Raw genomic sequence first — 21,724 nt, 5'->3', positions numbered from 1 at the left:
TTGGCTGAGCCGACTGGCTTAAAGGGGCAGTCAAGGTGCAAAGTGAAACACATCAGCATGAGTGTAGATTCATGAAAAGATAAAACAGGTAGAACTAACTAAAAAATGTAAACTACAAAACTGGACACAGCCCCTTTAACATTCCAAGCCGTAAGAGTAAACTTGTCAGACTTGTTAACACGTTTTTGTCATAACTCCACCCAGTATGAATGCCACTCAAACCATTTCTATCAAATTGAAAATGATGGAAGTTGGATGGAAGTTAAAACATGTTGATTTCTAAAACAGTGTCCAGATGTCATTAGCTTTACTATAAAATGTTCATCTGTGATCATCTTCCTACTTCCCTCTCAGCTTATACCACACTTCTATTCCAAGCATTCTCCGCGCTGTAGAAAGGCAAAGCCCTAAAGTTTCCATGCATGTATATGGTCCTTTAAACTAGCTGTTTGGTTTATATGTCAAATGAGTTAACTTTGGGTAGTTGTTTTATGTACAAGTACGCTTGCTTATAAATACTTATTTATCCAGAAACTAAATAGAATACAATACAATATGGATACATTTTCTGTATGCAATCCCCATACATGGCACCTGTGTTAAACACATATTTACAGTTCATGCTAAGTGGGAGCTTGCGCATTCGGGTATGTACACTGAGGTTGCCATGGTGCTGCTTTGTTTACTGTGCCTGGAAAATGCTGTTTCATGTGAATTTTACAGTTTTAAGATCAAAATATTTAGACAATACTATTTCCTTGCAAGGTCAAATCCGTGTATTGTAATACAGACATCACAATTACATAAGTAGTGGAACATTATGTGGCTCCATAAAACTACTTTCAAGTCAAGTGTTTCCTTATGTTGAGACTTTGTTGATGATGGTGTATTTTCCAAGCTTACTTCCTGGAAACACTGCAGACACACAGACTATAACATGGGTTACTCACTGTGCAGTGCTACCAGAGGTGTGTGTTACCTCACCTCAAGGGCAGGTCAAATGAACTGTTAGCTACTATGTGTCCAACTCAGTACACTCAGCTCTGCGTCAGACATGAGTCACATGCAAAGGCTACATACGTCTCTATGAGTCAAGGTACTTTCAGTTGAGCGTTTGAAGGGTGTGTGCTGACCAGTCAGAGACTGCATGACACACTGATACTTTCTGTTTTAACTTTTATGACTATATCTAAAGTTATTCATTGAACATGATCATACTGGTAGGTTTATTTCCCATTGCAAAGACAAGTTAGTTGCTACTATTTCAAATTTCAGATTTCATATTGCACATAATAAACTGCCGATACAAAAAAAAGTCACCACTTGGATTTTAACTAAGAAAATACAGTAGGTCTGAGCCTCCTACTGGATAACTGCTGCATGGGTGGTGATCTTTCAGTTGCAACACAGTATTTAAACCCAACTGATGCAGTGAGTGGCTTCTGAAAGAAAAATCCAGTGGTCATGCAAAAGATGACAACATGTTTGAGAAGGGTCAAATCATTGGCAATAAGCAGAGAAAACATCTAAGGAAAGAAAGAAAGTGTATGATCGGTAATGCCACAGTCCTATTGAAGATAATGCTGTTGACTTGTAACATGGCTCATGCCACATTGATACGTGTAACACTCCGAATTCAGTTCTACACAGGAATCAGTCTGAGGCTCTCACTGAAGGCCAAGGCTGCAGAGCCGCGGCGCGGTCAAATGGCCCAGCAGTTTCAGGAACAACAACAACAAATTTCTACAACAACAAAAAAGTGCATTGTTAGCACTGCCATCTTTGTTTTGGTTTGTTTGGTTCAGTTTCCAAAAATAAAATGGGGAAAAATCTAGTTGTCTACGAACTGAATCAATGGACTAACTGATACATCTGTTCATTTTATTATATGTAGGACATCATCACACAGGCATTCCCTCCTATTTACAATTATTACAAATCTGGGCGATCTTCTTTTGACTCTAGAGACGGTTTAATCTGAAGTACGTTTGTAGTTTCAGTGTCTTAAACAAGGATTTTCTGGCTAAATTCATCACATGCAAGCACTACTACGCAGGTCACCTTAGAAAACAAGGGAAATAGTGCATCTTCTACGTCAATAGGAGGACCACCGGTGGTAACATTTGATTTAAAGTTACGGACTGTTTGTTCTGTGTGTGTTCTGCTGCCGTCACTGTCGCAACTTTCCGATTTTAGTGCAGCTGTGGCCATTACTGAACACACCCGCGTGCCCCCTGGTGTGAGCTTGGCAGATCAGCCCACTAACATCGCAAACAACAGCCCAGAAATGAAAATAACACAAATACATGTTTGTGCAACAGAGACTCAATCCTACCAAATCTGGAAGTCATTGCATTTTCACGCTAAGTGCTTAATTCATATTTATGTATAGAAGTTGTACTATGAACTATAATTACATAGATCAAATTGAAGAGCAGTCCTGAGCCACTGCATCTATGTGCACAGCTTTTGGTTGCCTGACCAGCCAGTCTCTTCTATATTCTATATTTTGTGTCTCTCAAATGATGAAATCTTCTCTAAAATCTTATAACATTCAGAACAAAGTATAAAATTTAATTTACCTCAGATTTACAGAGTGCAGTTGCTTTTTTCCTCCATGTTTGTTTAGAGGTACTATTCTCTGCTTTGTTCAATCACGTCCTTTGGAAATTGGGTCGACAGGATATAATTCCAGACCAAAACGTATTTGACAAGTATTTTGTGATCTCCATTTTTTTGCAGGTAATTATAAATTCCGAGAAAACCTACACAGACACAAAAAGTTCTGTCAGATCCAAATTGGTAGAAATCCAGATCATAAGATGTTCCTTGACGTTTTATATCACATATATTATAGATAAACTAAATGAAACTCTAATGGAAATGTTAGTTTGCAATTTGCAAACCCATCTTAAATTTTTTTTTAATCAATAGAAACATTTTGACACATCAGTTAAAATGCAGATCCTACTGCTGCCTCATTCGATCTGGAAAAGTATGTTGAGTGTAATCAAAATGAACTGAAATGAACTGAAATAAAAAAGTATGATTTCAGAACTTTTGATCCTCAGTCAGGAATTTCAGCTCATGTGCAATTTTCAAGTGAAATCAATGTCCCTCCAGATGGGTGAGATGTCACTCATTATTATTGTACAGGGCAGATGCCACAGCCAAATCTTACACCATAGAAGTAACTGCAGATGGCACACGGACTGGCCAAAACCCCATGGAACGCCTCAGAGCGTGGAGCTGTTTTGAATCACAACGACAGCTCACACCCATAATGAGATCTCCAATGAAACATGCTTTTGTGAGATCCTCCCTTGATCAGATATGGAAGAGGCCATGACACATCAGCTGCTCTGCGTCAGAGCTCCTCTACTAACGTACTTTACCCATTCACCACTTCCTATCCCACCCAATGTTTAAAGCCCCCAGACCCTTGCGGAGTCATTGCTGCCGTGCATTAGCAGAAGAAATGAGCAAATAAGCTAACGTCACCTTCAGAGGTTTCCAACTTCTGTCACGTGTTGCACCAGAGAGCGGGTGATGAAAAGCATATGTTTTTTCAGCATATCGCTTGTTCAGCAATTGTTTCAGGTCTGGTAGAGGGCTCAAATAATAACTCCCTATTGGTCCAGTTGGTTATTGGTGTGACCTATGAAGCATCCATAGACTATTTAGGATATGGGAGCTGAAACTACAGAGATCCAGCTGTGGATGTGCTCATGGCCAAGAGACTTGGCCCAGATGCAATGAAGGACCCAGGCAAGCACCTCTGAGTGGGACTCTAGACAGAGTACAATATACATGTATTGGCATGAACATTTTGTCATCCTAAATATACATGCACAGACATATGACTGTGCTTTGTGCACTGACAATATTACGTTACCACAGTACTGCTGATTTGAGAACATTTAATGTCCCATGACAAATCTAAGTATTGTTTTGTTTAAGTCACTGAAAGGCAAGCTTGAGTTTCTTACTTCTTGCCAGATGAGATGTTAAAATACATTTGTAATGTACAGTATATTTTGCAATCCAATCTACTCAAAATACTGTATAGCATATTGTGCTTTTCTTTTTCATTTTTTAAGGATTTATTTGCCCTTAAGCTTAATTAGACAAGACAATACAGCGTGAAATGGAGATGAGACCAGGGAAGGACAATGCAGCAAACGGTCCTGTCACTACAACATAGATTTTTGCTGCATGGTGACTGATCTCCTCACAGCAGGAACAGCACCCGGGCCTTTCTGTAAGGACTTTACATACAGGGATATAGGGATAAATATAGGGATACATTTTATCCCTGTGTTTGGTTTATTCCTGACAAAACATGCACCAGGTAAAATCCTCCTGCGACGATGGTCCTGACCAAGTCGAGTTCAAATGGATCAAATGTAGAGAATACGTGTTCTGCGAAGACAATTAAGTGTACCTTAAAAAAGATCTTGAATTACGTTACCTTATATCACTTCAACACAATTTGACATTGGTTTTGTGTCAGTTATTCTTTCTGCTGAAACCCATTAATCCAAGCTGGGAACAAGAGGAATGTAAGAGAACGTAATAGCTGGCTTTGTCATATTTTTTCATAACTCTATAAACTTGTCTTGGTGACTTTCAATTGCAACTTAAGATTGTCCAATATTGCTGATGTCGCCAGTCTTATTAATCTACCAAAACGCATGCAACATTTTACCATTTCTGCTTCATCAGGAGAAAAACTGGATTTCTTACAAGTCACGTAGCCTCTACAGTTGCTGAACTTTTCTAAACCAAACTGCCAAACCTCTTTCAAATTGAATCAAACTAATTTCCCCAAATATTTACAATTGCATAATGTGGCTTCAAAAATCTTTTCATGAATTTGCAACTAGTGCTCAGCCAAGTAATTTTCCTTTGTGTTGTTTGTTCTAGTTTGAGCTTTCATTTGCCTCTCAACAATTATTCCCGTTTCAAGTTTCTCTGTCAAACAGACCTGAAGAGGGAAATAGTGGGACAACAGAGTGAGATAGAGACACATGTTTGCCAGATTGTTGTGTTCTGCTTGTCTGAGAGGGAAGTGGCTGCATTTATACAGTAATCACGCCATTAAGGGAGGACTCTCATGGTTGGTGTAACCCTTTGATATGCTCAGAGTTTTCCCAGATGCCGACATGTTACACAGGATCATGTTTTATGCTCTGTGTCAGGGCAGAGATACCATAAAGCAGCTTAAGGTGCAAACATGTATCTGTTCTGGTGGGGAATCTGCTACAGGCCTGTCTCATAGAATGTTCCACACTGTATCATATTACATATTCCTCTCCATGGAGGAGGTTACAGACCTGAATTTAGATTATTTTCATTGTTATTATAAATATCTCCTGTCACAAACATTTGCGACGTCTTATTGAATTATGACTCTATATTGTATTCGTTATAATATGCTTAATTCTGATTTTATTTCACTTTTTCCCACCACCACAATTTATAGGTTGTCTGTGAATGTTGTTTATTTCCATTGTTATAGTTGATAGATTTTCAATGTTTTCTTATTGATCTTGTAACTGCCATTCAGACAGTTCTGCATGGCCATTTCATGAGCGCATGGCAAGGCATCTATGTTTTTGCATACTTACTTAGGCCCAAAGTTATCTCCGCTGAGTGCAGGAGACTCAGCTGTGATAACTCAAGTGATAGAGTCCAGGCCAGCCTCACCATCTCACAAAGACAATGTGGACAGCTGTGAAAATATTTAGCAAAGACCACACAGCGCCACTTTGGTGATAGCAGCTCACAAATCCTCAGAGCTGGTGCGCTATTTTACACAGCCCTTTATCTTCAAACTGGTGTATTTACAACAAGTGAAGAGAGGAAACATAGGGCCCCTGGCAGTAAGTATAAGACAGTGGGAAAAAATGTTACTTGTTAGTACAAACACACAGAGGATGATTTTTATGCGTCTTTTATATTTAACGGTCTCACATTGTCCATAAACCACCACCATATGCATTGACAGTACAAAAGCATTTAAAATCTTAAAGTTAGAGGGTAAAATCTCCGTGTGATAGGTGTTAGATTTAATTCAAACATGTGCGCTATGGTGCTGTGGACGTCCATCTCTGCAGGAGCTGTACGTCTCCAGTGCTCTGGGACGAGCAGGTCAGATCACAGCTCTTCTCACAATGGACACACTATTTGAGCCGCTCCTCAGGCTCATGGACGCTTAACACCACGCTTTAACAATTATTCAACCAACACTATTCATGCAAAGTCAGTGCAATAAAGGAAAGCCCACTCAAAGTATGTGGTCCCTGTACATTTGTTATAAGCAGACCTTTTAGTATTATCTTGATTAAATCATCTATTTTCTTGTCAGCTCTACACAGGCTGTCTCAAGGGCCGCCAATTTAATTGGCCTTCTTTGTTTTCTTTCACTCAACATCTAAAGCATGACACATTTCCACTTAAATACTGTTAATTTTCTTTGCAAGATGTATGTATTTTGAACTTGAACTTTGCATCTTTTGGTTCTAGTTTGATGATTTAAATACATGAATAGAGTGGACCTAGGCCTATTTTATGTCATTTGGAAGTGACTTTTTTGTAGACTCGCCCATAACATTACATAAGGTTCATGAACAAAAGGTTCATGTATTAGTATAGCATAATCTATATCCATTCAAACCATGCTTTTAATGTATGTATAATGCTGGTATAAAATGCAACCCATTCCAAAACAGGCTGTGTTTGCAGCACAAGGATTAGAAGGACCTCAGAGTATACATATAGCAATAGAACATAAACTGCACGTTCATTTTCTCGTGGTTTCCTATAGACTCCAGAGAGGGCGAGACAACGTTTTCTAAATAATGTGGCAGAGGGGAGACAGAGCTGGTGATGGACTGAGGGGAGGGGGAGTGGTCTGCACCGGGTTAGGCTTCAATAAAAGGCACTTGTGTGGACCACTGAGGAGCCCAAAGTTTCCAGTAGCACCACAGACAGCAGCGGCACAAACAAAGAAGGGCTTTTAGACTCATTAGCATTAGATTTTTTTCTATTTTCTATTTAAGAGGCCCCTTTTGCACAACAAAAATGATGAGTCTGCTATTTTTCACAACCATCATGGTGACGTTGGCTGGGAGTCTTGCAGAGTCTAATTCAACTTTATCAGGTAATATATCTTTAATAAGTATTTTATTTATGGATTTATATAATATAATTTACCATGTGTATGCAATTCATTCATTTATTTTTTGGGCTATGTGAACAAAGTTTGCGTCTACACCAATCGTGTGCTGGCTTATGTAACAATAGGGTAAGTGAAGCACAAGGCAGCAGCATCGTCTCTGAGGTAACTCTGAATCAGTGCTGCATACAAACCACTACAACACAATCTGGCCCTGAACACATCGCAGTGTCATGCTCTGCCCACACCGCTGCATGAGGGGAGACATCCATTCATAAAAGTGCACTTTTGAAATATGAACTACGAGTCTGATGCATTGTAAAATGTTGTCTTTAGCTGTCAACGGTTAAAGCAAGTGATGAAAGTGGAGGAAAATGAGTAGTGTCATTTTATTAGCTGTCTGAATCAAATTGGCACCGGCCCAGAGGATCATGGTTCCTGGCTGTGAAAGATGTTCTGACAGCCTCTTCATGTGAGTAATATCTTATATGCTTTTCAACATTTCCAGAGAGCTGACTTTGTACATGTCAAATTAGAGAAGACTCAGCTTCCAAGATAGGAGGAAATGGTTGGCCTGTGGAGAGAATATGTCACTTTCTTATCCAAATATTGAAATGATTCCCAATGGTTTGTGGTGATGTCATAGCTGTGCTCGAGCAAGTGGATGTGTTTAGCTTACATTTATACAGTTCTGGTTTAGTCCTGTCAAGTCCAGGTGTGGTTCTCAGGTTAGTCTAATTTTGATGTTGTGCAAGCGTGAATACAACATTAAATAACCAAAATGACTGAAGCCAATTTTAATATATTTGATAGAAAGTATTCTTTGGTCATAGTGACAAGGATGCTAGCCACTTTCTTGTGATAGTAGTAGCATTAGTAGTCTGAATGTGCCTTTGCTTTGGCTGGGCATTTGAGTCTTGGATGTGAAGCCTGGTAGTAGAAGTATCCTCCAATGAGAGTGCATTATGACTCTCTTTAGGATGATCCCACGCCTGGAAAAAAACAGAAAGATCGGCCAGGGAGGGCCTAATGTCTATTCCAAAGCCAGAATAAACCCTGGTATTTTAGAAGGAAGATGATTCACTGTGATGTAATACCCATGGAAAAGCCAAATGTGGAGACGAATCAGAAGTAGTAGCAAATTGCTGCACTAGCATTTTTAGAAATTACAGTCACCATCACTACTCCACACATTCTCTTTAAACATCTTATAAGCAGTGTTTCTCAGTGCAAGGCGTATGTATACCTTCTGACATACACTGAAATGGAGCTCTTTTGAAAATGTGCCATGGCTAAGATTAATGATCCGCAGCTAAACGTATAGAGCCCCAGTGCTGAAAAGCAGCCAAATGACTCCGTCTTTCCCTGTGAGGTAATAGTCTGCTCAGGATAATGTGCACTGTGGTTGTTGGTAACCGAGGCTTGGCCCGGTTGCTAGGGCTGGGTGAAAAAAGAGGCTTGGTTGCAAATTAGCTGAGGCAGGGGAGACAGAGCAGGATTAGGCAGCTGTTGGTGCCAATAGGCTTTTCAGTCTCAGTTAAAAAGATAACTAGGTGATAATTGCACAGCAGCAAATGCCCTGAGAAAGCTTCTGCTGAAGTAATGTGACTGTTAATGTTAGAAGCCTACTGTAATTCTGTGTAAAAATGGATCATAGGGAGCAAAATAAAATGTAACTTAAAGTTAGACTAGTTTCCTATTTTGGCGTCTGAAGAAAAAAAGAAAGAAAAAAAAATCACTTCATAGTAGTTGTAGTAGCTTATATAAGAATTTGCCTCGTTGGTCTCCAGTATTGTTGCTACAAAAATTACAAAAGATCTAACTAAAAAATAAAACAACATATTTTGAAATGAAGTATAACACTACTTTCCTGTGTACAGCTACAACAAGCAGCTAAGGGTTTTACAAGCACTAGAATAAAAGAAAATGTAGGTCACTCATTTCATTGTGAAGTGGCTTTGATTCCGTGGGGCCTTAGAGCAGCAGATGGTTCTAATCACAGCTAATACAAACTGTTACAGAGCGAGGCAGAATCATGCTTTTTGACGGCAGCTGTAAGGCATGTGTCCATCTCTTTAGCTTACTTCTTAATCCTATATAATCCTATATAAGTGGCTAAGAATTATCTCCTCCATTTCAGGTATTTGCCATCCTTGTCTTGTGTCAATAAGAAATGGTCAGAGGTGTGACAGGGAGAAGAAAGGCTTTGCTAAGTTTCCAGGCTTGAGTACACATGACTGGCTGGTGCTTTATGAGCAGGGTGCCCCATAAGACTCCAGCAGGACATGCAGGAAGGGGTGTACTTTTGGCTTCCTTTTACACATGTTTACCTTCTGTAACTACATAAAATCTCTAGGGCATCATTACTCTCAATGCTGGTCTTTGTGTTTACGTAATATGATGTAATATGATGCTGATGTAGAATGTAGAATGAGGTCTGAAAACTCAAGAAACAAGAATTAAAATGGTTTGAATTTTGATTTTACAGTCAGGGGTGTTGCACAATTTTCTAAAATACATCATGGTGAGACGGTCTCAATGTTTGTAATATGCATAAGTAATGGTCTCACTGAGACCATTACTTATACATATTACAAACTTTGTGAGAGCCTGTCCCTGCACTGGGTCCTAGGCAGCCCCCCTTAACTTCTTTAGCTCGAGTCAAACTTGTCCAACTGCAACCAATGTTCTTGGTTTACAAGAGCAAATGAGCTGTTAGTCCGAGGAGAGGGCCAGGATTCTGTTGAAGACTTTTGTAATTAGCAGCAAGAGGGTATTTTAAAGCCCATAAAACACCTGGCATGTTTTGGATAGGCAAACAAATGTTTTTGAAGGTTGTATTTTAGAAAGTAAAAAATCGTATTTGTCTTGTAAATATTCATGCAAATATTTGTATGTTTTTTCTTCCAGATGTACCAGTTGTATTGGATGTACATTTATATTGGCCTCACTAATGCTTTGAGATCTTGTAACTTCTGTAGGGTCTATAATAGTGAACAATATCTACATCGATATGGGTAAAATAAGAAAGCACAACTAATAAAGTTGAATTTAGTTTCTGGAAACAATACTTTACAGTGCATTGGCGAGAATGCACTTGGATTAGTTGCAGTTCACTTAAAGGGCATCAGTCGCACACAATTAATTAAAAAAAGCATGTAAATACACAAATCCAGACCTGAACCGCAGTGCAAAAACTTGCCATGGCAGCTTGGGAAGAATGAGGATGTTGGGGTCAAAGGCCGTGTACACTTTGTCATCTGGGGTTGATTGTTGCTCGGGATTGGCCACCTCATGCTGGTTGACGTCTTTGAAACCAAGCAAACTGTGTGCGGTCTATACATGAAGGTCAGGAGCAGAGTGGAAACCCACGGTGTGAGACAAAACAGCCAGCTGGACTTAAGCTATAGGTGGCTGGGCAAAAAAAAAGAAAAGTGAATGTATATTTAACTGTAAGATTCACCAACCCACAAGAGTGGGAAAAATATTGAAATTAATCAATATTCACCTATGTTGCAGTTAAACTTTACATCGAACAGGGGGACAACGTCACGATCCCCTGCCATGTGTCGCATGAAGACAGCTTCGCAGGATTAGTGCTAAATGGGATGCGTGTGAAATGGACCAAGGTGGCAGAGGATGAGCGTTACAATGAAGATGTTCTGGTGGGAATGGGCTTACACGTAAAGACATACGGCAGCTATGACGGACGCGCCTTTCTGCAGCGGGCAGATGAGGATGACGCATCTCTTGTCTTGACTGACATCTCCAAAGAGGACACAGGGAAATACCGCTGTGAGGTCCTCAGTGGGATGGAAGAACAGATGTACGAGGTGGTCTTGGAAGTGAAAGGAAGTGAGATCAATGGTAAGGAATGTTTCTGAGGGTAATTCATTATTATGATATGAATTTGTCAAATTATTGTAAACTTGTGAAAGTAACATCATTTTTGTTCTTGTAGGGGTTGTGTTCCCCTATTCCCCACCCGGAGGCCGCTACAATCTGAACTTCCAGAATGCAGAGCAGGCCTGTATGGACCAGGGAGCAGTGGTGGCTTCCTTTGATCAGCTGTTGGAGGCCTGGAAGGGAGGCCTGGACTGGTGCAATGCTGGCTGGCTCAGTGACGGTTCAGTGCAGTATCCCATCACCAGGCCCAGGCAGCCCTGTGGAGGGACCAACAACGGGCCAGGCCTCAGGAGCTACGGCCGTAGAGACAAGAAGAGTCGTTTTGATGTCTTCTGCTATGCTTCTTCACTGACAGGTGTGATAAAAACAACTTTAATTTGCACTTGAAAATTAATTAAAGGCCATTAAATTCACCCGACTACCCGACACCCGACTACTATTACCCCCAAATCAAACTGAAGCTGTTTATAAATCCCACCTATATTTTTGGGGCAAATATAAGAAGGTGTAAAGCTGCTGTTGGGGGGTATCAACTGTATTTGACAGTATATCAAGCTTTAGTAGGGTCTTGATGATTTTTTTTTTTTTCAGAACAAACTGATCCTGATAGACTTGCCATAAGTGGCTTTCCTTTTATGTGTTTCAAGCCCGAGAGATTCATAGTTCTCTTTTATCAGATGGTTGACAAAGGGGACTACAGACAAATCTGTGTCTATTTGTTAACAGTGACGGCACAATAAGACAATAAGTGAACATACAAAATACAGTAATAGTGTAAATAGACTACGCTCTGTTGCCCATCTGAATGTGAAAGGAGCTTATATGCCTCCCATCCATTTAAGTGTGCTAATCTATGCAGTTATTGTTTGAAATTGTTTAAATGTATAAATAAATACATACATACATACATACATAATATGGCACAGTTTTGTTCATCCCCGCTACTTTCAAACTTACAATTAAGTCTTTTCCTGTTCTTCTTTCTAGGCCGTTTCTATTGGCTTGTCCAGCCAGAGGGTCTCAGCTACGATGAAGCAGTACAGGCTTGCATAGATGATGGTGCAGAAATCGCCAAAGTTGGCCAAATGCACGCTGCCTGGAAGATGGAGAGCTTTGACCGCTGTGATGCAGGCTGGTTGGCTGATGGCAGTGTCCGTTACCCCATCACCAGGCCCCGCAAGAACTGCAGTCCTACTGAGGCTGCAGTGCGTCTAGTGGGCTTCCCAGACAAGGCACAGAAGACTTACGGTGTCTACTGCTACAAGGAGGAGCAATGAAAAGAAAATATCTTTGAGTCTTTAGTAAAGATGGGTTAAGATGAAGACATAACCACCAAAGAGCAGCAACAACTACATCTCATATCACCAATAGATCAAATGTGCTTTGGATGCTAACTCGCATGAACTTTCCCATAGTCTCTCTGTGATATATTTTTTTACTCTAAGCAGTATTCGCCATACAGCCTTAGTGTTGACAGCTTTTTATAACCACTTGTTTTCATTCATTTGTTGGTCTTGATTGTTTGACAGGCATGGGGTTGTGTGTAAGTTAGAGTGAATAAAAAGACAAGTACTTAGTGATGATGCAATATCACCTAAGTTCGAAGAAATAAGGGTGGGAGCTTGTTATGTTATACAGATGAGGTAATATCGTTGCATGTTGCAGTACAGGCACTGTCCCACCCTCAAGAATTATTAGACCCATTTTTATACTTTAGACAATGGAGGATTCCTGTTCATTAAATGAATGTAAATGTTTGTACTGTGACTATTTTCCCAATCACACAGCCAACTTTTTTTTTAATACAGTGTGTATGTTTAACAAAACATGTCTTGGCATCTATATGTATTTGTACTAATTGTTTTTTTGTTTTTTGGTTAATAAATAGAATTTCAATTTGCGTATTTTTGATGATAATTTTGATCACTCCTGAATATATCTGCAAAAACTGACTTATAATCTACATGCAATTTATTTTCCAATAAATCCTAGAACCATTTGAGTTACATTTTAAAAATATTCAATCATCATGAAGGTGCATCGTATACTTTGAAACACATAATAGTGACACCATTTCTGCACTGTAACCACATGAGCAAACGCACTTGTGGGAAAAAGCACAAGCACAATTCTAAGCTTCTTTTATTATATTTACATATGTCTTACAATGGTTTAGGTAAGGTTTTCTTGGATGCCAAATTAGACTCCATTTCACATGAACAATGTCATTCAGGGCTTCTTAGATTAGGTTAGACTCTCCTCACTCACAAAACTCACAAAACCGCCAAGAACAAAAGGCTGAATTCAGGGATTCATGGGAATTGGGTAATATTTTGGGAAATACAAAAGCAATTTAGTAAGTAATTTTAGTAACATTTTTAGCATAGCTCATTTTTTATCGACAACGTGTACAAGCAGCAGTTTAAAAAGTTGTATAATGATAATGAACTTTCCCAAACATTGATCATCTTGGACACTCACAGCTGCTCTTTAAAAGAATCAGTGTCAGATGTTTCTAACAGGATACACAAAGAGACTGTTACAATGTCTTTCAAACGTTACTCGTTTGGAGTTTTCCTTTAGTATGAGTGGTTTAACAGCACCATCTGCTGGTCAAACACCAGACACTGACATTTTGTGGGCCAGAGAATCACTTTGTCATAATTAATACAGTTTTTCCTCTAACACGTTACGCAATCAACTGTGAATGAAATAGAATGGGTTGTAATCAGAAATTCATATTTTATTTATTTTGTGGTTTAAAACAGAAAAACAATCATATCTTTATAAAAATAATTCACAAACATTCACATTGTAAAAGTTATAAATAGATATTATGTGCACATTAAGGCAAAACACACATTCACAGGCAGACACATTAAACTGCCTGAGGACCCCAATGAGCATCCACAAGTTCCAGATGCATATTATTGCAGTCGATAGAGCCCTCTCATTTCTTTGGTCCCCAGCGAGGATCAAAAAGTCATTGCTTGTCTTCAGAGTGCCCAGTATAGCAGTTAATGATTGTTGCTTGTCTCTGGACTAATACAATAAAACACATGAAGAGTACTTCAGGGTCATTGCTGTGAGGATTAAACGAAGAGTTGTAGAGCAGCCTGAAAATAAGTTAGATGCATCTCAGCGGTTTCATTCAAGTCTCTTTGAGTATTTAACACAATACATTCTCATATAACATAGCAGAGAGAAATGTTAACTAATACAGTGTTTCTTTGTTACAACACAACAACTACAAGTATTTCACCAGTTTTTGTTGGGTAGTTGGACAGGACATTACATACCTGCTGTTTTCCATAATCAGGACACTTTTAAAGCTCTCCTTTAATTTATCATGTTATTTCACCAGATGACATTTTACTGGTGCAATTCTTGTGTTGGACATTGTGGTCTGTTCAATGTTACATTATGCTTGTCCGGAACAGGCTCCTCAAGACATGGTATAAAAAGAGATCTCAATAAGCGCTATATAACTTAGTAATACTAAATGTGTATGTAAGCATGTGTTTTTAATAACCCTGTGGCAAAAAAAAAATGTCCTTTTGCTTCAAAAAGCAATATAAAAGTTCCAATCCAAATTCTCAATGGTGAAAACAGTGCTATTTGATAAAAAAAAAAAATGACTTCAAAAGGTTCCATCCTTAAAGGAAAAAAGTCCATTTCTTTCTTAATACTTAATTCCACTGATATTTTTTATCTCTTTTTATTCTGCCGTTCATTCCGATCCCTCCTTGTGCGATAGAGGGGAAACTGGAAGCGAGCAAGTTCGTCTGGTCGATGTTTAAAGTTGTTAATGCTGTAAAGACTTTTGTGTTGATGCCTTCGGTAATAAGCCTTCTGATAGACTGACGCTAGAAAAGAAGACAATTCACTTTAACACAACACTGGAGAATGATGTTCGTGTAACTGTAAAGTGTTGTTAGTTTACTTACGATTTATACACGTTATTTTAGGAATATCCCATCGGCCATTTCCGTGGCACCGAATAGTGGGTACATGTCGTTGAATAAAGCCGGCTCGGCACTGGTATCTCACTAAAGAGTTGATCTCATATCTCTCCTGTTTCTTGCCAAAGGTCCTTGCATTTTCCACAAGAGGAGGTTGGCTACATGCCACTTTAAAACAACACATATGAATTGGCCTCCATAAAATATGTGCTATTCTAAGCTAATATTTTCATTTCAGTTCAGTTTATTATTATTATTATTACCTGTGCCTTTCTTGCATGTGTATGTAAGATGATAGTTGCAAGGAACATCATTCCACTGGCCATCCTCATGCCAAATCATCACCACACAGTCCTCACCCGAGGAGAAGAAACTGTCAGGCTGATTGGGCCTCCAATTTTCATATTGCTGAAAAAAGTGTATTTTGACATTGTCATTTTGTATTTAAAATAATCATCCACTAAACCAAAGCAACTTCATTTTACTTTTGATTTAATGGGCAGCCACAAGACGGAGGTATTAGATATGTGACTGGAGTGTTCAGATGGTAATAAGGTTTTATTAATATGTTGTCTATTTAACATGTATTTGATAAGCACAACTGGCATTACTGAAGTGAAATTACATTTCAAACCACAACAGGGTTAGGTTTAATGTAAATCCCTGTGCAGAATAAGCTCTTAATGGTGACTAATTTGTCAACAGATGACGCCTATGACAATTCACTTTGCTTACACATGTACAGTATACACACAGCTGTGCTGTCGTCCACCCACAGGCTTTACTCCATCAGCAGGATTTAAGGTTCAAACGATCTCTGACAAGCTGCGACCGAGGGGAACATGGACACACACACATACTGCATATTCATTCATTTTCTACCGCTTGTTCCTGTTAAGGGTCACAGGTGACTGGAGCCTACCCCAGTGACTTTGGGCCTTAGGCGGGGTACACCGTGGACAGGGTTAACACAGAGATATAGACGCACAGAAAAATATTTACTCTCACATTCATTCACATATATTCACACATATATATATATATATATATATATATATATATATATATACACATGTTCGTGTTTTCTTACCACATGTCTGCCATCAGTCCATCGGAAGTCATTATCAAACATTTTGTCGTTCAGGCCAATCCACTGGTAGTCTTGCCCAAGACCTTGAAACATTTTGAACTTTTTATAGTACATGGTGTATGTATATTTTTGAAAAAGTGAAATAAATAGTTTCATGGTATAGTTTTTACTCACGATTCACAAACTGTTGTTCCTCATGAGCCAGGATGCTTGTGAGGTGAGCGCCATGCATACGACACTCTCTCTCTGCTGTGTCCCAGTTTCTTCTCTGAGGAAAGTACTTATAACAGTGTCCCTGGAACTTGTGCCAGCCGTAGTCGCAAGTTTCTGTATCTGAAGATACATGAGGCCAAAGTTATGTTTCATTTCACCAAACAATGACCAAACCACAAATCAGGGCATAGTGCAATGCCTGGAAAACCCCATAATATTACCATGGAAGTTATTCATGATTATGCTTATTAGGCCCGAGTGCCACAAGCTGGCGAGAGGCCTATTAATCTCGTAAGGCCGTGCGAAGCACGGCTGCGAAAGTGCGCACATAGTGCGCACGAAATCGAGCGCGAAGCGCTCGCCCACTTCCAAACACTCAATAACGCACTCCTTCACTCACGCACGCCCCGTGCATACTAATTAGTAGTAGGAAAATGGAACATTACCGTTGTAAACGGGCGAAGCCCGTGCAAAAGTGCGCACTCGCGGTCGTCATCCCCATATAAAGCACTCATTTGCCCTAAGTAGCTCACAAATACGTTCCCCATCGCTTGCATGTTCCGTGCATATAAGCATGTAATGCAAAAATTGAACATTATTACTGTATAGAGGGCCAAAAACACAAAGTGGGCGGAGCCCACTCAAAATTAACGAAAGTACCCGTCAGTGACCAGGGACCCACACCAAATGTATAGTTTATGATATTTGAAAAATGGGAAACATCGTTTTCGCATCGGAATATTTAGGCCCGAGCCCCAGCAGGGCGGAGGGCCTATTGCTCCCGCAACGCTGCCGAAGGCAGCGTTGCAACTGTCTGACCAAACATGCGGGCTGCGCCCGCATGTTTGGTACCCCGTCGCCCCTGGCAAGTACAGTGAACTAGCCCATGCCGAAGGCATGGATCATGCATACTTACTCCTGCTATGACAGAAATAGTTGACAATGAGTGAATGGGCGTAGCCCATTCACTCATTGTTGACAACAGCAGCGCGAAGCGCTGCATTTCTCCAAAAACCCTCCTGGCACCGTCCTGAACGCGAGAGTCCATGCCGCAGGCATGGGCCATGCTTGTATCTGCTCAAATCAATGGAAGTCTATGGGGAGTGGGCGGGGCATCCCGACGGAATAGGGAGTGACGAGCGCGTAAGCGCTCGTAATGATGATTCCTCCCTATGGCGACATCGGGAAGGCTTAGAGCTTTCAAACGATGTATAATTTGTTGTTATAGTGGAAACGGCTATATTATTTTTGCTAAAAATATTATTATTAGGCCCGAGCGCCACAAGCTGGCGAGAGGCCTATTAATCTCGTAAGGCCGTGCAAAGCACGGCTGCGAAAGTGCGCACATAGTGCGCACGAAATCGAGCGCGAAGCGCTCGCCCACTTCCAAACACTCACTAACGCACTCCTCCACTCATGCACGCCCCGTGCATACTAATTGGTAGTAGGAAAATGGAACATTACTGTTGTAAACGGGCGAAGCCCGTGCAAAAGTGCGCACTAAACGAGCACTTTACATTGAGATGACGACCGCGAAGCGGTCGTCATCCCCATATAAAGCACTCAACAATGGGAAACATTGTTTTCGTATCGGAATATTATTCTTTCTTTCTTTCTTTTGCACACCTCTAAAAATCGTGCCTCTCTACATTCTGGCTATTTCCCTTTTCTAAAATTAAAAAAATTGGCGTGTCAGCGCCCCCAAATGTACCAAAAATGCATTGAGAGATGGGAAATGACCCAAAAAAAATCTGATCGTAGAATCATGAAATTTGGCGCAGAGGTAGATGGTGACAAGAGAAGTAAAAAATATTATTACGGCAACGCCGTCCGCCCAACCAAATGTCGGCCATATTGCTTCAAAAATGGCTAAACATGACTTCGGAGTTTTTCCAAACGTCGTACTTTTACGAACTCCTCCCAGGGCGTTGGCCCTAAAAAGCTGAAATTTGGTGAAAATGCTACTGAGGAGTGGGACATCAAAAGTTATCCAAATTACATTGATACCTGTCACGGTCTGTAGCAAGAATTTCAGAAATCTCCCAAATTTAACATTTCTGCCGTTTGCGCAGATAAAGTCCGAATTGCGTTAAATTAGAATCAGTTGTTAAACTCTTTGCCCTAAACCTACTTGAAGTGAAATAAATTAATTTGGAGCCACAGCGCCCCCTACAGATTATATATGGAGGTTAAATATTTAGTTTTGCGAAATTATATGAAATTTGACACACAACTCAATTTTGGCCCCATCAAAAAAGTCAATGAGACCCATGTCATAATTGTTATGGCTTTGCCGTAACGATGACCGAAACCTTCCATGTTATTCCAATGGGGAAATCGCCAGAACATGTTTACACTTTAGACTTTTACAAACTCCTCTTAGGGCGTTAGACATATTACCTGAAATTTGGTGAGACTCATCTTCAGGGGTGGACCATCAAAAGTTATCCACATTTTTATTCAAAGAGTCACGGTGTCTGTGCAGCAAAGCCGCACATTTTGCCAAGAATTCAAAATAAAATAGCTTTTTGATGGTAAAACAAAGGGGAGAAGATGTGACAGCGTCACAGATTCAGCAGTAGGCGTAATAAAAGGACAATTGGGGCGCGTTAGCGCCCCCTCCTCTTGCGGCGTGGCGGCGGCGTAGCGAGGGCCGATCATTGCCGCTTGCGGCTACATTTTTTATTAGGCCCGAGCCCCAGCAGGGCGGAGGGCCTATTGCTCCCCAGCGTTGCAACTGTCTGACCAAACATGCGGGCGCAGTACCCCGTCGCCCCTGGCAAGTACAGTGAACTAGCCCATGCCGAAGGCATGGATCATGCATACTTACTCCTGCTATGATAGAAATAGTCAACAATGAGTGAATGGGCGTAGCCCATTCACTCATTGTTGACAACAGCAGCGCGAAGCGCTGCATTCCTCCAAAAACACTCCTGGCATCGTCCCGTACGCGAGAATCCATGGCGCAGGCATGGGCCATGCTTGTATCTGCTCAAATCAATGGAAGTCTATGGGGAGTGGGCGGGGCGTCCCGACGGAATAGGGAGTGACGAGCGCGTAAGCGCTCGTAATGATGATTCCACCCCATGACGGCATCGGGAAGGCTTAGAGCTTTCAAACGATGTATAATTTGTTGTTATAGTGGAAACGGCTATATTGTTTTTGCTAAAAATATTATTATTAGGCCCGAGCGCCACAAGCTGGCGAGAGGCCTATTAATCTCGTAAGGCCGGGCGAAGCACGGCTGCGAAAGTGCGCACGTAGTGCGCACGAAATCGAGCGCGAAGCGCTCGCCCACTTCCAAACACTCACTAACGCACAGTCTTCACTCATGCACGCCCCGTGCATACTAATTAGTAGTAGGAAAATGGAACATTACCGTTGTAAACGGGCGAAGCCCGTGCAAAAGTGCGCACTAAACGAGCACTTTACATTGAAATGACGACCCCATATAAAGCACTCATTTGCGCTAAGTAGCTCACGAATACGTTCCCCATCTCTTGCATGTTCCGTGCATATAAGCATGTAATGCAAAAATTGAACATTATTACTGTATAGAGGGCCAAAAACACAAAGTGAGCGGAGCCCACTCAAAATTAACGAAAGTACCCGTCAGTGACCAGGGACCCACACCATGAGGTAGGAAAGCGCGAGCGCTTTCCGAAAATGTATAGTTTATGATATTTGAAAAATGGGAAACATTGTTTTCGCATCGGAATATTATTCTTTCTTTCTTTCTTCTTCTTCTTCTTCTTCTCGGGACCAACCCCCCTATTTTTCACCCAGTGAACATTGACGAAAAGTCACAATAATTTGCACGCCTCTAAAAATCGTGCCTCTCTACATTCTGGCTATTTCCCTTTTCTAAAATTAAAAAAATTGGCGCGTCAGCGCCCCCAAATGAACCAAAAATGCATTGAGAGATGGGAAATGACCCAAAAAAAATCTGATCGTAGAATCATGAAATTTGGCGCAGAGGTAGATGGTGACAAGAGAAGTAAAAAATATTATTACGGCAACGCCGTCCCCCCAACCAAATGTCGGCCATATTGCTTCAAAAATGGCTAAACATGACTTCGGAGTTTTTCCAAACGTCGTACTTTTACGAACTCCTCCCAGGGCGTTGGCCCTAAAAAGCTGAAATTTGGTGAAAATGCTACTGAGGAGTGGGACATCAAAAGTTATCCAAATTACATTGATACCTCTCACGGTCTCTGTGCGGCGAAGCCGCAAACTGTAGCTAGAATTTCAGAAATCTCCCATATTTAAAATTTCTGCCGTTTGCGCAGATAAAGTCCGAATTGCGTCAAATTAGAATCAGTTGTTAAACTCTTTGCCCTAAACCTACTTGAAGTGAAATAAATTCATTTGGCGCCACAGCGCCCCCTACAGATTTTATATGGAGGTTAAATGTTTAGTTATGTTTAGCGTAATAAAAGGACATTTGGGGCGCGTTAGCGCCCCCTCCTCTTGCGGCGTGGCGGCGGTGTGGCGGCGGCGTGGCGAGGGCCGATCATTGCCGCTTGCGGCTATATTTATTATTTTTCTTGTACTTCATCGCTTTGAACTCTAATTTGACCCCCTGAACATGCTCAAAAACTTACCAAACTTTGCCCAAAATTCAGAATCGGCGAAAAATTTTGTTTTTTCTGGGCCATTTTTTTTTTCCTAAAAAAATGGCGCGACAGTGCCACCGACAAAAGTCAAAATACATTGCGCCTATGGGAGACGCCCCGAGGTCAACTTTGGCGTAAAGCTACGAAATTCGGAACACGCATTCCTCTTGTGAGGACAAAAAACAAATATTATTGTGGCCACGCCCCCAGACTTACCCTATGGCCGCCATCTTCCTTTGAAAATGAAAACACGCTGTGTTAGCCATTTTGTTCACGTCAAACTTTGACGAACTCCTCCTAGGGCGTTTTGCCCAACAACTTCAAAATCGGTGTACGTCCTCTGGACAAGTGGGGCATCTAAAGTTATCCAATTTTTTGAGATACCTTTTACGGTCTGTGTGCGGCGCAGCCGCAAAGTTGGACAACTTATTTTGGGATATTGCAGATCTAAAAATTGTTCCCATTTGATCAAAACAAGTCCGATTAGGACCAAATTTGAATCAGTTGTTCAACTTTCTAGTTTGGACCAGTTTAGGCTGACAAAATTGAAATGGACGCGATAGCGCCCCCTACAGAGTGACCTTTAAATTAACATTGAAGGTCAAAAATTAGTTTTACCAAAATTGTCTAAACTTTACCCAAAATTCTATTTTGCCGTCCCGATCACAAAAGCCAATCACAAAAATGCCTACATTTTTACGGCGTAGTCGTAGCGATGACAGAAACCTCGCATGTTATCCCTATGGGAAAACCACAA

The 21,724-nt window shown here is 40.7% G+C and overlaps 2 protein-coding genes across 2 annotated transcripts in view; one reads left to right on the top strand and one right to left on the bottom strand.

Annotated features, from left to right (window-relative positions):
* Nucleotides 1–7,016: 7,016 nt before the first annotated feature.
* hapln1a (hyaluronan and proteoglycan link protein 1a) lies at nt 7,017–12,987 on the top strand. Its single transcript, XM_072432874.1, has 4 exons — nt 7,017–7,165; nt 10,700–11,047; nt 11,142–11,441; nt 12,074–12,987. Exons 1-4 carry the CDS (start codon nt 7,087–7,089, stop codon nt 12,361–12,363), a joined length of 1,017 nt encoding a protein of 338 aa, XP_072288975.1. The 5' UTR covers nt 7,017–7,086; the 3' UTR covers nt 12,364–12,987.
* Nucleotides 12,988–13,827: 840 nt separating this feature from the next.
* The window catches only part of vcana (versican a), a 40,280-nt gene continuing 32,383 nt past the window's right edge, over nt 13,828–21,724 (bottom strand). Inside the window, exons 8-12 of the mRNA XM_072433875.1 lie at nt 16,313–16,471; nt 16,139–16,221; nt 15,312–15,456; nt 15,034–15,216; nt 13,828–14,952 (exon numbers count right to left, since the gene is read on the bottom strand). Of these exons, the coding sequence (XP_072289976.1) occupies nt 14,795–14,952; nt 15,034–15,216; nt 15,312–15,456; nt 16,139–16,221; nt 16,313–16,471 (728 nt within the window). The 3' untranslated portion in view covers nt 13,828–14,794. The remainder of the gene's footprint in view (nt 14,953–15,033; nt 15,217–15,311; nt 15,457–16,138; nt 16,222–16,312; nt 16,472–21,724) is intronic.

Source organism: Eucyclogobius newberryi, unplaced genomic scaffold, assembly GCF_026437365.1.
Source record: "Eucyclogobius newberryi isolate DKJ021-1_F unplaced genomic scaffold, fEucNew1.0.hap1 SCAF_6, whole genome shotgun sequence".
In the NCBI taxonomy this organism is placed as follows: domain Eukaryota; kingdom Metazoa; phylum Chordata; class Actinopteri; order Gobiiformes; family Gobiidae; genus Eucyclogobius; species Eucyclogobius newberryi.
This window is presented reverse-complemented; position numbering and strand designations above follow the sequence as displayed.

Excerpts from the sequence above, each read along its gene's own strand:
- hapln1a (XM_072432874.1), top strand. The coding sequence starts at position 7,087 with ATGATGAGTCTGCTATTTTTCACAACCATCATGGTGACGTTGGCTGGG. Across the intron at positions 7,166-10,699 it reads GTCTAATTCAACTTTATCAG|TTAAACTTTACATCGAACAG; the intron begins GTAATATATCTT and ends CCTATGTTGCAG. Across the intron at positions 11,442-12,073 it reads CTATGCTTCTTCACTGACAG|GCCGTTTCTATTGGCTTGTC; the intron begins GTGTGATAAAAA and ends TCTTCTTTCTAG.